We start from the raw sequence: 15158 nt of genomic DNA on the forward strand, positions 1-15158 counted from the left end.
TTGCAGAGACTAAAAAGAAAACGAGTCTAGGACTGTATTTTATATAGTAATAACAAGTCAGAAACAAAAACCGGGAGGCAGGGTTTTTGCCATTTTAGATAAGCATCCACATCAGAGTTCTGTGAAAACCCCACCTGCTGTTCAAGTCTGTAATTTTATTCTAAGATGCTTGTAATGTGGTGGAAACGGGAGGGTACAGAGGAAAAAGAGGGGTGAGGAGAGTGGGAAAACCAGAGAGAAACATGATTATGGTCTAAGCCTAGTTTAGATTTTATCAGAAGCTGTGTGCAATTTTGTCGTTATAGTCTAACTTTACATCCCCTCCCTCCCCCTCCCCAAAAAACCAAACCCCCCACTGTCTTTGCCTTGGGGCTATTATGAAAGTCTATGCACAAAAACACTGTACATTTTTATACATACAGGATTAATAATATAGGCATGTAGGTGGCATGATTCAATTAAAAGGCTTCTTTTTTAAAAACTTTATGCCAGAAAAGAAAATCAAGAAGAAATAATAAATAAAAAGGTGCTAGAGTTAGCATTAAGAATGCAGTTGTAATATATTGACAAAGGTTTGGGAAGTCACCCTCCCTCAAGCTCTCCAGATACTGACAAATCTCTGCAAACTAGGAAGCAAATACATAAATAACTCAAAAACATATGATTTGAGACTGTGAAGGCTTTAAAACTAAGACAACATAATTCAGGTTAAACTTGTTTGTTTTCTTTTGTTTTAAGACAATGAATAAATGAATCATCTACACCTGAATAAAAACATGTTTAACAGTTTTGAATTTTTTTTTTTTGCTTAACAACCACAAAAAAAGAAAAAAAAACCTTAAACAAAGTCGAACAAGTATTTTGATTCAAGGGCACACAAAAGCCCCCCTTCTTTGCCAGAAGGTTTTGGCAGTGGCCTCCCAGAGATGCAAATAAAGCAGGCTGAAACTCCACGTGGATGTCGTGATGGTTAAAGAGAGCAACACAAGGGTCACACCGAGCAAAACGCCACACCCTGGAAAACGGCAAGCTGCCCCGCTGCAGAGCTTGCGCGGCGTGCCAACGCGGCGGCGCAGACAGGGACGGTGGGTTCCGACAGACATTATTCAAAAGCTACCTGATGGCCACACGCCGCTAAGCGAGCACTAGCTTGGTGGTGTAACCTTTGAATAATGGGAAAGCTTTTTTTTCGGGGGGAGGGGAGGGGAAGGTGTTTTTATAGTTTTACTCCTTGTATTTAAATTCTCGTTTTAAATGACAAGGTCACTAAAACTCATGCACGCTGCAAAAAACCTCATGCAGTAAAGGTAAACCATCCAAGCAGTTTTTATTCATTAATATTCATAAATACACACAGCAGCTTCATTAGAGATTTCATTTTTTTTCCTCTTCAGTTTGAATGTGGAGTATTAAGAGAGCCTTTTTTGCATGTCAAAAGTACAGGGGCGCAAAGGAGTCTTTTCCTCCGCGCTGCAACCTACATTTACCTGCTAGAAGTAAAAATTATTTTAAGTGGAAATGATTATCATATATATCTTTTTTTTTATCTCTCTCTCTCTTCCTTTGAATGTACACAATGTAACAAGAGTGACAGACCTGAAATTACAATCACCAAAAACAAACCCAAGATAGTTGTCGTCCACTTTCATTGGCAAATACAGCACAGAGGACATTGTCTGCGAAGTGGGATGTCATCAAAGAGGAGGTGGAGGAGGCTCGTTTCCTTTATTACTCTCTTTTAAATTTAGATTTTCTAAAGCAACATCTAAAGGCATAATATCTACACAGCCCATAGCACCAAAATCGGCCACCTCCCCGCGCTCGTCCTCGTCAGAGGAAGAGCTTTCTTCCCGCATCAAAGTGGACAGTAGAAGCTCCTGGACAAACAGGCTGCGATCGGCCCGCTCACTCTCCATTGACTGACGCTCGGCCTCCGACATCTTGGGGTCGTTCAACCTACAGAGGGAGGGGAGACATGAGAGGGTCAAAGGGTGAAAACCCTGCTATGGGCGTACGCTCACCTGTGGGGCTTTTTAAGATAATCAAGACGTAGAACCCCTGAGCATGTTTGGGACTTCAGAGGTCTTAAAATATAGGTTCAGAGAATTCCTGCTGCCCCCAACTCCTCATGTTTTGGCACTCATTCACACATGAAGCTGCCTTATACTGAATCAGACTCTTGGTCCATCGAAGTCCAGTTTTATCTACTCAAGAGTGGCAGCGGCTCTCCAGGGTCTCAGGCAGGGGTCTTTCACATCACCTACTTGCCTAGTCCCTTGAACTGGAGATGCCGGGGATTGAACCTGGGACCTTCTGCATGCCAAGCAGATGCTCTACCACTGAGTCACGGCCCCTCACAAAGGAGGAGAAGGATGAGAAGAGTTGGTTTTCATACCATTTTTCTTTACCTTTAAGGAGTCTTTACCTTTAAGAGGCTTACAATTGATTTCCCCTCCCCACAACAAACACCTTGTAAGGTAGGTGGGGCTGAGAGAGTTATGATAGAACCATGACTAGCCCAAGGTCACCCAGCTAACTTCATGTGTAGGAGTGGGGAAACCAACCCGGTTCACCAGATTAGAGTCCACTGCTCTTAACCACTACACTATGCTGGCTCTCCACTTAGCCTCTGCTGAGAACTAGTGGACACAAATATCCAAGCTTGTACCTGCCCCCAAGGCCTGAGGTTCGGCAGATAGATGCAACAGCGCTCAGTTGCTTTTCTACATATGCCCCATCTCATCACTCTAGCACTTCAATGCTTCCTCCACGCTGCCCGCTCAATCCAGTGCCACGACATGCTCAGTTTGCCAGTGTCACACAGATTCAGCAAATGTGCATTTTGACAGGAGAGACTTAAGGCCATCACCTGAAACCATCAGTATTAGGTTAAAACTATCAACCTACTTGCTGCCTTAGTTCTTTGTGTAGACAGAAGAGTTGGTTTTTTTTATATGCTGACTTTCGCTACCACTTAAGGGAAAATCAAACCAGCTTACATTCACCTTCCCTTCCCCTCCCCACAACAGACACCTGTGAGGTAGGTGGGGCTGAGAGAGCTCTAAGAGAACTGTGACTAGCCCAAGGTCACCCAGCTGGCTTCATGTTCTTTATCTTTAGAAGAAAAACTTTTAAAGGGGTAATGTACACCATCACTTTGGGTCATGGGATGTTTGTGAGAAAGGAAGATATGCAAATGTTTTAAGTAAAGTAAACTAAAGTGGATCTCTCTTACCCTTACACAGAAAGAAACTATGACTGACAATTTGGGGGCCATATTATTTCTAGAGATAATGTCTCTGCAGACCAGTTTTCCATTTATTCCTTGACTGACTGGTCAGCATCATGAGGCCTTTTTACAAAACGCCGTAACTGTAAATTATTACATCTCCCTGTAGCTTCCTTCCTTAAGTCAAGGTAGCACCCCTTTCCTGTCAACCATTTTCAAAACAAAAATAGCAATTGATGGAGATTTCTAGGATTGATGTCTGTTATCGTAGGTCTTTAATAGGTTCTCTTTGTATTATTTTCCCATCTTTTGGGGGGGGGGGTTGGTATACTTAGTAGGCCCTGACCTGGATGGCCCAGGCTAGCCTGATCTCGTCAGATCTCAGAAGCTAAGCAGGGTCAGCCCTGGTTAGTATTTGGATGGGAGACCACCAAGGAATACCAGGGTTGCTGTGCAGAGGAAGGCACTGGCAAACTACCTCTGTTAGTCTCTTGCCATGAAAACCCCAAAAGGGGTCGCCATAAGTCGGCTGTGACTTGACGGCACTTTACACACACACACACACACACTTAGTAGATTGTATCTTATCCCTCTGAGGATATCTAAGGTTTTTCTTGATACAAATGCAAGCTATCAGAGAGGTTATGTAAATGGAAGTTATCTTATGTGGTGCTGTTATGCTATTATAAAGTGAAACAAATGTTTGTTTTGGGTCCAGATGAGCTAATGTTATTTCAGGCTACTTAGAAGAGAGTTTTCCAAGAGTTAACAATTAATTTTGCTTGCACAAAAAATTGCAGCTCAACACAGATGTGGAACACTGACCTCTCTCGGTAAATGAAAAGTTTGCAAAGCCAGGGAAAGTGGCACATTGTTCGCTGGGATACTATTAAATGTACTTTTACAACTGGTATTACACTCTGATCAGCATTTGTCCTTGTTCCTTCTCCTCTCTTAGGAGACAAACCAACAGTCTGTTTCTAGTAAGACAGGAACAGAGTAAGGATGTCATCTGTGTACACAAAACAACCATCACTAACGTGAAAGCCCAGCACAATGATAGTCACTTAGTGGCTCGGGAGTCGCATGGGGCTCTTCGACATGTACCCCATGTTTCAGGAAAGCGGACAAAGCCTTTGCCCAGTGGGACATGGGGTTGGCAGGTGGTCCCCATCATGAAACAGTGGCCACTGGAGCAATGGGTAAACTGAGAGCCTCCCAGAGGTGCATGCCTCATGCTCGGTTCTTTTGGTTGAAGATAATGGTGAATGTGGCTCTCTGCAAGTGGCAGAATGAGGACCACACTTCCCCCACCCCTGCTTGGTAAATTCCCTGAAGAGTCAGTTGAGCTTTTGGCAAAGAAGCTCCTATTAGGAGAAGATCCTCAGCTCACGCTCCAAACTGCCAAGTTCTGCACTGTTGCTATTAAAATATGCAGAACTTTATTAGAGAATGAACATTAAAATATTTTACAAGTTTATCAATTTTAAGGTGATAATTTTAACCAGGGGTTGTTTTTATTGAACTTACACCTTTATTTGTACGGGCAGTCTGATTCTGCGGTGCCAAACTATTGAGTCTGGAAATTTTGATGTGTTGGCATGTAATTGGTCAGTTGACCGTATTAATAAATTTGATTTGATTTGAGTGAGCGCCGCAGGCCTAGAAGAATACCAGAACCAAGACAAGCAATGGTGCCCATCCCTCTAGAACAAATTACCTTGTAAGGAGGAACTGAGAATTCTGGATAGTCTGCTGACTGTTTTCTGTGTTAGATGTGTTGGTTCAGCAACACAAGTTCAGCAAGGCTTATTTTGTGGTAGGTATTTGTGGCATTTTGTTTCATTAATTCCATCTGTAGGCATCTGAAATTCTATCTATTTGTCTTATCTATCCCTAAAATGTAGAATAAGAGGACAAAAATGGGTGTAGCAAAGATAATGTCCATCTGTAACACGCAAACTGCAGGGCCTGATGCCTTGTGGCCCCAATGGAAGCTGAAGCTGCACAAGCCTGCAGTTTATATTTTACAAACAGATGGAGATGCTTGATCTTCGTCATATCCATATTTGCTATATTCTGTAGTCTTAAGTCTTTTTATTATTTTTTCCCTAGCGAAAAGCTGCACGAAGCTAATAATGAGCTACAGAAAAAACGTGCAATCATTGAAGATCTAGAACCTCGATATAACAACAGTTGTGAGTAGTTTTCTGTTTCATATTGTAATTGGGAACTTCTTTTTAATTTGGGTAATCTTAAAAGCAGTGTGTGTGTGTGTGTGTGTGTGTGTGTGTGTGTTTAAAGCTAAAAAGCTGAGCCCAAAACATGGCTTTATATGGACAGTGCAGTAATTTGCAATAAATGTAGTTGCTCAAAACTAATGTTTTCGTTCACCGTGTATTATGATGAGGATTAATAGTCAGCCCAATTTATTGATACCGACGGCAATGCTCCTGTTAATTTGTATGAAGCTGGATTGCACCTGGTTCTTAAAGAATTTCTTTGATTAAAATTCACCCCACTGTTTGTGCTCACGGGACCAAGCAATCTAGAAGGAGACAGCCCATTTTATTCTATTAAGGGCTGGATGGCAGGGAATAATTATGGCACAGTCTGGTTTGTAGGGCCTTCATCAGTGGTTAATTGAAACCCTTGTTAAGACTGCACACATTTACAGAAATAAATTAATAAATACATATACAAACAGTTCAAACCCAACCAGGCATATGAGAGACATATACTAACCAGTATTACAACTAGAACCTATCTGACCAGATGTTTGAGTAATTGGGAATAGATTTTACAAGCCATGCACATGCCTGGTTGGGTTTGAACTGTTTGTATATGTATTTATTAATTTATTTCTGTAAATGTGTGCAGTCTTAACAAGGGTTTCAATTATCCACTGATGAAGGCCCTATAGGCCGAAACACGTTTGGTATGTGGTTATAGTTATCAACCTCAGGAAATGCCATTGTGCTATTTTAATGCTTTTAAATAAAGGGAAGTAGTTGTGAATTTCCTGCATTGTGCAGGGGGTTGGACTTGATGGCAAAAAGCTATTTAAATAAGATAAAGGTCTTCCCCTGTGCAAGCACTGGGTCATTACTAACCCATGGGGTGACGTCACATCCTGACATTGACTAGGCAGACTATATTTATGGGGTGATTTGCCACTGCCTTCGCCAGTCGTCTACACTTTACCCCCAGCAAGCTGGGTACTCATTTTACCGACCTCGGAAGGATGGAAGGCTGAGTCAACCTTGAGCCGGCTACTTGAGACCGACTTCCGTCGGGATCGAACTCAGAGCTTTTGACTGCAGTACTGAGCAGAGCTTTTGACTGCAGTACTGCCGCTTACCACTCTGCGCCACGGGGCTCCTAAACTGAACAAAAATAACCAACTACATCTCGAGTCAGACCTTTATGCAGTGAGCCTTCTTGTGGAAGGTCACAGGCACTGGCCACAGGCTAAGATCCACGGGCCTAGAGTTCTGTGACTTCCACCCTTTGGTTTTTTGCCTCTGGCCCTGTCCCATTGGCATGCCAGGACCCAGGCAGAACACACAAAAGCACTGTTCAGATGTTATTACTGACATCAGTGAGAGCCAGTGTGGTATAGTGGTTAAGAGTGCTGGACGAGTATCTGGGAGACCCAGGTTCAAATCCCCAATCGTGTTATGGAACTCACCTTGGACCAATCACCCTTTCTCAGCTTAACCTACCTCACAGGGTTGTTTTGAGAATAAAATGAAGGAGAGGAAAATGATTTAAGCCGCCTAGGGTGCCCTTAAAATGATTTAAGCCACCTTGGGGTATAAATGAATCAAACAAATAAATTAAATAAGTGTTCCTTGAATTTGTACTATGAGGGTTGCTGGGTATGTGTAAAATCCAGAATCCTGATCTTATGAGTGTGCATTTACTTTGCAAAAAACATGCCTGCTTGCTTAGAAACACAGGCAGGCTGTAACTTGTGTGGTAGGAATCAGATCAGGGTCATTTAGTCCAACCCACTGCACAATGCAGGAAATTCCAAACTACGTGTCCCCCCCCACACCCCCAGTGACCCCTACTCCATGCCCCGAAGATGGCCAAGGTGCCCTCCCTCTCATGATCTGCCTTTGTGTAACTCAGTGGTCAGCACACTCCTTAGTCAACAGAGCCAAATATCAACAGTACAACGATTGAGATTTCTTTTGAGAGCCACCTAACAGGAGATGCCGGGGATTGAACCTGGGACCTTCTGCATGCCAAGCGGCAGCTCCCTCCTCGCCGCTCAGCACCAGCGCCTCGTGGCTCAGGCTCACCAGCACCCGGTGCCACCGGTCGCTCACAAAACTTCCAGCCCGCTGCTCTGTAGCACCCGACCACCAACGCCTCCCCCTCCGGCCGCCGCTACCACCATCTTTGGAGCATTGCTTAACGTGCCATGTGATTGAGTGCAGACGCGCACTTTCCAAAGCTAGATGGGGGGAGACGCAAGCCTTGAGCCGGAGCGCGGGGTAAGGGATGAAGCCGACCGGAGAGCGTTGAGAAAGCGCGGCGGACTTTTCCTTCACTCCAGAGAGGAGGTGGAGTGACTGGCGGCCCCGGAGCGCTCCCGGCCCTGCAGCGTGGCGAGGGAAGGGGAGGAGCATCGAGGGAGGGACGGGGGGAAAGTAGGAACCTGGGCGGAGAGAGGCGCAAATGAGCTCGACCCGGAGTTGGCCCCGGGGCGTTGCTGCAGCAGAGGTCGGCCCCATGCCTGTCTGGAAGGGAAGGGCCCGGGCCAGTCCGCTCCGGACCAGCCCGTGTTTTTCTGGCGCGACCTGAGTTCGAGGTGGCTGTGAAGTTCCCTGGGTGACCTTTGGGGCGAAAACGCATGGGAGGTTTTGCCTTGGATTTGCCGCTCTGTAGATATACGTTTTCCCCATCTGAATTCTCAAAACTCTGCATGGGGGCTTATTTTTGAGCTTTGAGAATTAGGCTGGGGAAAATGTGCGTTTAGAGAGGCAAAGCCTCCGCAATGCACCTCCGCTGCCGCCGCCTCCTCTCCGCCGGGGAGGGGGTCTAGGGCTGCCCCGGGGACGGGGTCCAGCCTGCCCACCCCAGCCCCGGCTCGGCATCCGGGCCCGGACAAGCCTCAATGGCGCAGCAGGTGGGAACCAGGGAATGCGACCGCCGCTTCCAAGAGAAGCCAGTGGGGCGCGGCCACTTGAGCAAACCCGGGCGCGCACCTGCGGTGGGTGGGTTGGGGGGTCGCTGCATGTTGCAAGGGCGCAGCAGCCCATCCAGCCGCTCTTGGTAGCTGCCCCGCGGGGCTGGAGGGAGGCAGGAGGCTCTGGTGCGGCCCCTCGTCTTGCTGTGCTCCTCCGCCCTGGCCAGGAGAGGCGCGGGGGGAGGGGGCACGAGCGCGTCCTCAACAAGACAGCCTGAGCCAGGATTCCCAGCAGGTTCGGGGACCTCGCGTGGCTGTCGGTCGGGTGATGGGTCCCCGCACCTCTCTCCTCGCGCATGTGTGGACGCCCGCCCGCTCTGCCCAGGCCTGCCTGAGGGGATTGAGCAACACTGGGGGGGGGGGAGGGAGGGCTGCGGCGAGCGTCTCTCGGCCAGAGCGGGCGAGCAGCAGCGGTGGGAGGAGAGGCTCAGTTCATTCGCACAGCGGAGGCGACGACAGCCGTTGCCACCTCTCCGGTCACCCGACCGAGAGCCGCACTCAAGGCGCCAAAGAGCCGCATGCGGCTCGGGAGCCGCGGTTTGCCGACCACTGGTGTAACTGAACAGGCTATTTGATTAGAGCAGCATGCTGTGGCTTTCAGGATCCGCATTATTCTGAAATGTAGACTTTTTCTCCTTGCAAAGCCCTCAAGATAGAAGAATTACAAGAAGCTTTACGGAAAAAAGAAGAAGAAATGAAGCAAATGGAAGAGCGGTACAAAAAGTACTTGGAAAAGGCCAAAAGCGTAAGTATTTTGTGCTCTGCTCGTATGTCACTTAGAGAGCTGCAACTTGTTCTCTCTCCAAAGCCTAATAAATTGCCCTGATGGTATTAACATCATATAGAGACTTGCGTTAATTCCCTCCCCAGCTGTGATTTCTGGCTGCACATTGGACTATTTGGATGTTACTGTTTTCCGTTAACTCTGTGTCTGGTGCCTTGAGCTTGCATCGGTTTCTTCACACATTCCTCCTTCCTCTTGCCATATATAGAAGTGAATATGTAGGTTGTGGGGACCCACGTTTACGTGAACCTGGCCCGTTCCATACTTCTGCATATTGTACCTGATAAGCAAATGGTTTCGATATGCACAGGCGTTTTTCAAATAAAACATGGGGTCTCCCACTGAGCCCCATGGCGCAGAGTGGTAAGCTGCAGTACTCCAGTCAAAGGTCTGCTTGCAACTTGAGTTCGATCCCAATGGAAGTTAGTTTCAGGTAGCTGGCTCAAGGTTGACTCAGCCTTCCATCCTTCTGAGGTCGGTAAAATGAGCACCCAGCTTGCTGGGGGTAAAGTGTGGATGACTAGGGAGGGCAATGGCAAACCACCCCATAAACACACAAAAAAGGGTTTCTTTTTGCAGTTCCCCCAAACATTTATTGTTAATGCTTTTGGGGAAATTAAGCTAGTTGCACCCCATGAGATAGGTAGGGAGAATGAGTCCATGAGCACATGCAGAGTTCTTCCTAGCCTTGATATCTGCCTTGTATCTCTAACTCCTTTTCCTGGTCAAGTCAGAAGGCAAAAACCTATAGAACCTGCTAGTTCAGCTGTTCACCAGGCTCCTGAGGACACTTATTAGTTACCTTATTATAAGTGCTGAGGAACTCCAGAGTTATTTTAGCTTATCCTGATAGCATAACTGAAGTCTTACCTAGGTAGATCTCCAGGCATTCTAAATCAAAGCGTTTCCAAAGGATTTATGACAAAAGGAAATCAGAATGTATTTGAAACTTATAGTAAAAAATAATAATCAGAGAACTTCTAAACATAGCAGAATTTTTTTGTTTTTGTTTTGTTTTTAAGTAGTAAAAACACCGTCTACTTCCACTGAATGGTGCTCGACTGGTTTGGCCAGGAGAGTACAAACATTTACTCTGAATTACAATGCTTCGTTCAAGGTGTTCTAGGAAGGTGGTGTCGGCTGCCTGTTTCTTCAGAATAGAAGCCAGCGAGGCATGCCAAAGCTCTGATCAGCTCTGAGAGAGAAAGCTTGCTGTGCAAATGATCAGTGACATTTAAAGCTTTCTGGCAGATTTCTACAGTTGGGATCGGCTGGGAGGACAGGTGCTTAACAAACAAGTGAAACCGTTAAAGGGCTGCCGGTCTCACGACGTGTAGTCACGTCAAGGTTTAACCCTTGGTGGAAATGGAGGCAACCTTGAACAAAGAAGCCACACCTCCACTTTGGGTGGAAGAAGAATGGAGGCCACTTTACACCTCTGGATTGGCCTAGCAGGAAGGAGGAGCATTTCTAGCACTTGATTAGCATACTCTTTGAGCTTCCCCCTTTTATTTCCTTTCTCTAAATTTATCAGCCATTAGCTATTCATCTACCATTTCACTCTTAAAAAGGCGGGGAGATGAAAAAAAAAATTCTTGATGCCATAAAGAGAAAAGTTGCCACATCTCTCACGCAATTCACTGATCTATTTGACAGGAGATAACGCAGCATCCACTTCTCAGAAAGTGTCATTAGCTGTTTTATCCAGGGAGTAATATATATTTTTTCATGCAGTATTATTTTGTGAATGTGCTAAAACAATGTGGGCTAGGGAGACTACTTGATCCAGACAAAATGGGCTTTTGCTTTCTTCTGCAGTAATGTTATTGTATCTCCATTGTGTCTCAGCTGAGTCTAAGGCATTATACCTTGCTAAAAGAAAGTTCATCTAAATGTATGGATTTATAACCAGCGGAAATAGTCTGGCAAGGAAAAAGTTCTGTGAAAGGGTATCTGGAAGAAGTGAGGTGAACATTTACGATTTGCATCCTTAAACACTAAGGACCAATCCTAATTTAAGATCTTGTTTTGTAATTGTTTACAGCTTGGTTTCCGAATACTATTCGTTGCAGCTTTCAGTCACTCTACTGGAAGGGCAAATCTTTTGCCTAACCTACTAGTCCTGGTGGACACAGAGATATCTGAGAATAATGACTGAAACATACCAGGAGCTGTTGATAGCTCAAAGAGGGAGTACAGAAATTTAATGACAAATTGAAATATAATAGATTATAGGTTTGGGAGCTCCAGTTCTAACCATAGAGTGGTCACGGAGTCTCTTTGAGCTTTTACTGTAAGGTGGTCAATATGAAGGAATTGACACACTGGTAAACAGGTTACTGACCAAAAGAGGGTCTGGAAAATTTTGGGCTGTAGACAGTCAGCTGGCCAATAAAGGCAGAAGTTTGTCACGAGCTTTAACAACTTCAAATTTTAAATGTGTTCACTTCCTATTGAAGCTACTTCATTGCTTCCTATGCTGAAGGCTTCCATGTGTATATGCTTTCAGCACTTTGATCCACACGTGTGATTCTTGCCCCTTACAGGTTATCCGTACCTTAGACCCCAAGCAGAACCAGGGCTCAGGACCAGAGATCCAGGCTCTAAAGAATCAGCTGCAGGAACGTGACAGGATGTACCATTCTTTAGAGGTAACTTGGTTGGCTTTGGTCTTCTCCACCTGAGGCTCCCAATCGGAAACACTTACAGCAGTAACCTTGCAGTCGGGGTTTTAAAATGTCCCTTGATGCAGTCCTAACCATGGTGAATGTGTGGATGTCCCAGTTGCACAGTGAGTCCAAACCTTATCTGGTTTATTAGCTCCAGCTGGGAACTTCAGTTGGAGGGGTACTTGCTTCTTCCCTGGAATGTCTGGTTGGGAGGGGTTAGCCTGTTCTCGGCACCTAGAAGCTTCAAAGGAGCCAGCGTGGTGTAGTGGTTAAGAGCGATGGACTCTAATCTGGAGATCCGGGTTTGATTCCCCACTCCTCCACATGAGCAGTGGACTCTAATCTGGTGGACCGGGTTAGTATCCCCACTCCTCCACATGAAGCCAGCTGGGTGACCTTGGGCTAGTCACAGTTCTCTCTGAACTCTCTCAGCCCCACCTACCTCTCAAGGTGTCTGTTGTAGGGAGAGGAAGGGAAGGAGATTGTAAACTGGTTTGATTCTCCTTAAAAGGTAGATAAAGTCGGCATATAAAAACCCACTCTTCTTCAGTGATTGGTAGCTAGAGGTCACCTGTTTGAGGTCAGCTTTTCCTTAAGAAGTAGCTATTCAGAAGTTAGATATCCCTTTCCTTATCCTATCTTTTCCTCCTTCCTGTTATGCTGCCAGAAAGACTTTGTATTATGCTCTAGATACCTCAGGCCTCAAGTATCATCTGTGCTGTGAAAGATTCCCAGTATGCATTTAGTGAGTTAGCTTTGTTATTTTCTTTTGCTGCTTATTGCTACAGAACTGTAACTGGTGCTTTTAAATCTTTTTTTCTAAATCTTTTCTCAATAAAGCTTTATTTGGCTTTGTTGTGTCTGAGTATCTGGCCAAACCCAGAAAAGCTCGGTTGTATTACTGAAGGGAGACAGGGGCTCCGTCTTCATAATCACCCCCAGAAAGAAACAAGGGGGTGGATCCAACAATTCTGAGTGGCTCTTCCTCCAGTAGAATTCAAGGAAGCCTTCTTAGACTTGAGGAAGACTTCAAAATTGAGCCAGAAGGAAAGGTGGGGTATAAATATTTTAATACATACATGAATTAATAAATAAACTTTCCTCAGTGGAGTGGTAGGATAGGAGTAGGGTCTACCCCAAGGAAAACAGGTCTGAGTGACTTGGTGAGGTAGCCAAGACTGGGGCAATAATTTCTTTAATTCCATTAAAAGGGGTGGTTAAATTGTTAGACGCTTAACCAGCAGCCCTATTTTAAAAGCTGATTTTAAAAAAACATGCGTGTCAAATAATCCAAAGAATTTGATGTGCTTTTTCCTAATTAGAAAGAATTTGAAAAAACAAAGACTCAAAGAGAAACAGAAGAAAAATACATCGTCAGTGCCTGGTACAACATGGTAAGTATACTGAAGCCAATGCAAGCCTTCAAAATGCAGCCCAAGGTGAAGCGCAAAATACTGCTCGGGTCTGTGGTGTTTTTGAAAAAAATCTCTGCTTTTCTGAACAAGGGTAGAGTCGGTTTTGGAGTCGGTTTCGGAAATTCCCTTGGTTACTGGAGACATTTATTAGTTTTGGGGGGGGGGTTGGGAGGATCATTAGTTTACAGTCTTCAGTTTGATGGGGGTGGTGGTTAGAGCAAAATGGGGAGAATCGGTACTCTCAATCCAGGTTTATGAATGGGGGGCACAGATAGGGACAGAGCAGCCCGGTCAATCTGCATGATGGGAAGTCAGCCAAACGCGTGCTTGCCTGTTTCCACTCCACAGGGGATGACTCTTCATAAAAAAGCAGCAGAAGACAGACTTGCCAGCACGGGTTCCGGACAGTCCTTCCTGGCTAGACAAAGGCAAGCCACCAGCACGAGAAGAGCTTATCCAGGCCACGTCCAGCCAGCCACGGCAAGGTAGAGGGAAGCATTGCCTTTTGATAGGAAGCCATCCTGGGATCAAGACCCACTTGTGTGGCAAGGGACAGCATTTCAGGAAACCTCGCCAGCATCCTCTCCTGTATTTGTCTTCCCTTGCTCCTACAACTAACTTCTACTTTTCAGGAAGGCTTTAAAAAAACACACCACTCCTCTCAAAGTTTTTAATTTTCCTCCACTTTTTTTTTTTGCCTTTTAATGTGCCAAAACATCAAAAGATACCTAGTGGAGCGTAATCATTAATCCCCTCCCTGCATATAGACCTTCCCCTTCTCTGTGTCTCCCCGAACCGATGAGGACTGGGTAGCAGACCTGGAAGTTTTCTGTTGGAGAAAGACGCCGTCGTCCTTTCCAGGGCTGCCGTTGTATAAAAAGGGAATTATTCTCCTTTTTTTCCTCCCCCTCATCCCTGTGTAAGTTGTCTGTTTTTAAACGATATGACAGGATAGGCAACGATGCTCTGTAGAATAATTACAAAATGCATGTGTTGCGATGGCCCAGATGTGAGCAGAAGCTGGAACCTGGCCTCAAGGTCCCTCGTCGGGGAGGGAGGGGTGGTTCAATAAGGTACCCTTGTGCTTCTGTCGCTCCTTCCCTCGGCTTTAGTTTTAGAGAAGCGGGCTAACTTGTGGGTTTTTTTTTTTTTGCTTTCTCTGCTCACATCCCCTCTCTGCCATCTCAGCGTTAAGGGATTTGATGATTTGATTATTTCTCCATTGGTTCAAAGAGACGCACCTTTGTTACCGCATGGGACACCACTGTAAAATGTGGCACTCTTAACTATGTGGAGAACAGGCCATTCGTAGGGTTGTTGCTATGCTCCTGTGCCTGTCCGGAAAGCCTAAGAAGCGGGGCGTTTAGTTCAGCGCATGGTTGGACCCTGCCGAGGAACGGTGCTCCAAGTTGTTAAACCATCACGAGGGAAATTAAAAAGGGGTGACCAAATGCGGTGAAGGGGGTCACCTCTTTCTGCACTGAAATGTATTTGGTTGTTTCTTGCTACACTGTCTTGAAAACGGCCATCCAGTACTTAACATCTGTTTTGATAGGCCAGTAAGGAGGGTGAGGTTATTAAATCGCCTTGCAGGGGCCGCCCGTGCAAAGTGATTCTGGCCCGCGTGTTCATGCTCCTTTTTGGTGCCAAATCTAAATGTTCACCTGGCTGAAGTTATGGATGCTTGGTCTCAATCATGAAATAAGAATAGCGTTTCCCTTTGGGATTCTGGTCTGCTGAGGATTTCCAAGTGTTGAGTGATTCCTTTTGTCTTTAAATTAATGTTGATGGAATTTGAGATGGCTCAGTGTGGGGCATTTCCACCATTAGAATAACTTGAGAGGTCTTGTTTAACTATTTA

At 45.5% G+C, this 15158-nt stretch overlaps 2 protein-coding genes across 2 annotated transcripts; one reads left to right on the top strand and one right to left on the bottom strand.

Moving 5' to 3' along the window:
• Positions 1 to 1193: 1193 nt before the first annotated feature.
• Positions 1194 to 5009, bottom strand: LOC130476574 (E3 ubiquitin-protein ligase KCMF1-like). Its single transcript, XM_056848524.1, has 2 exons — positions 4950 to 5009; positions 1194 to 1956 (listed from the first exon to the last, which is right to left on the bottom strand). The coding sequence occupies exon 2, from the start codon at positions 1938 to 1940 to the stop codon at positions 1695 to 1697; it is 246 nt and encodes an 81-aa protein (XP_056704502.1). The 5' UTR covers positions 1941 to 1956; positions 4950 to 5009; the 3' UTR covers positions 1194 to 1694.
• Positions 5010 to 5350: 341 nt separating this feature from the next.
• On the top strand, positions 5351 to 13861 carry LOC130476897 (protein Hook homolog 3-like). The gene is made up of 5 exons (XM_056848904.1): positions 5351 to 5427; positions 9074 to 9174; positions 11760 to 11864; positions 13205 to 13276; positions 13646 to 13861. Exons 2-5 carry the CDS (start codon positions 9124 to 9126, stop codon positions 13784 to 13786), a joined length of 369 nt encoding a protein of 122 aa, XP_056704882.1. The 5' UTR covers positions 5351 to 5427; positions 9074 to 9123; the 3' UTR covers positions 13787 to 13861.
• The last annotated feature ends 1297 nt before the right edge of the window (positions 13862 to 15158 follow it).

This window comes from Euleptes europaea, chromosome 4 (assembly GCF_029931775.1).
Source record: "Euleptes europaea isolate rEulEur1 chromosome 4, rEulEur1.hap1, whole genome shotgun sequence".
Lineage (NCBI taxonomy): Eukaryota > Metazoa > Chordata > Lepidosauria > Squamata > Sphaerodactylidae > Euleptes > Euleptes europaea.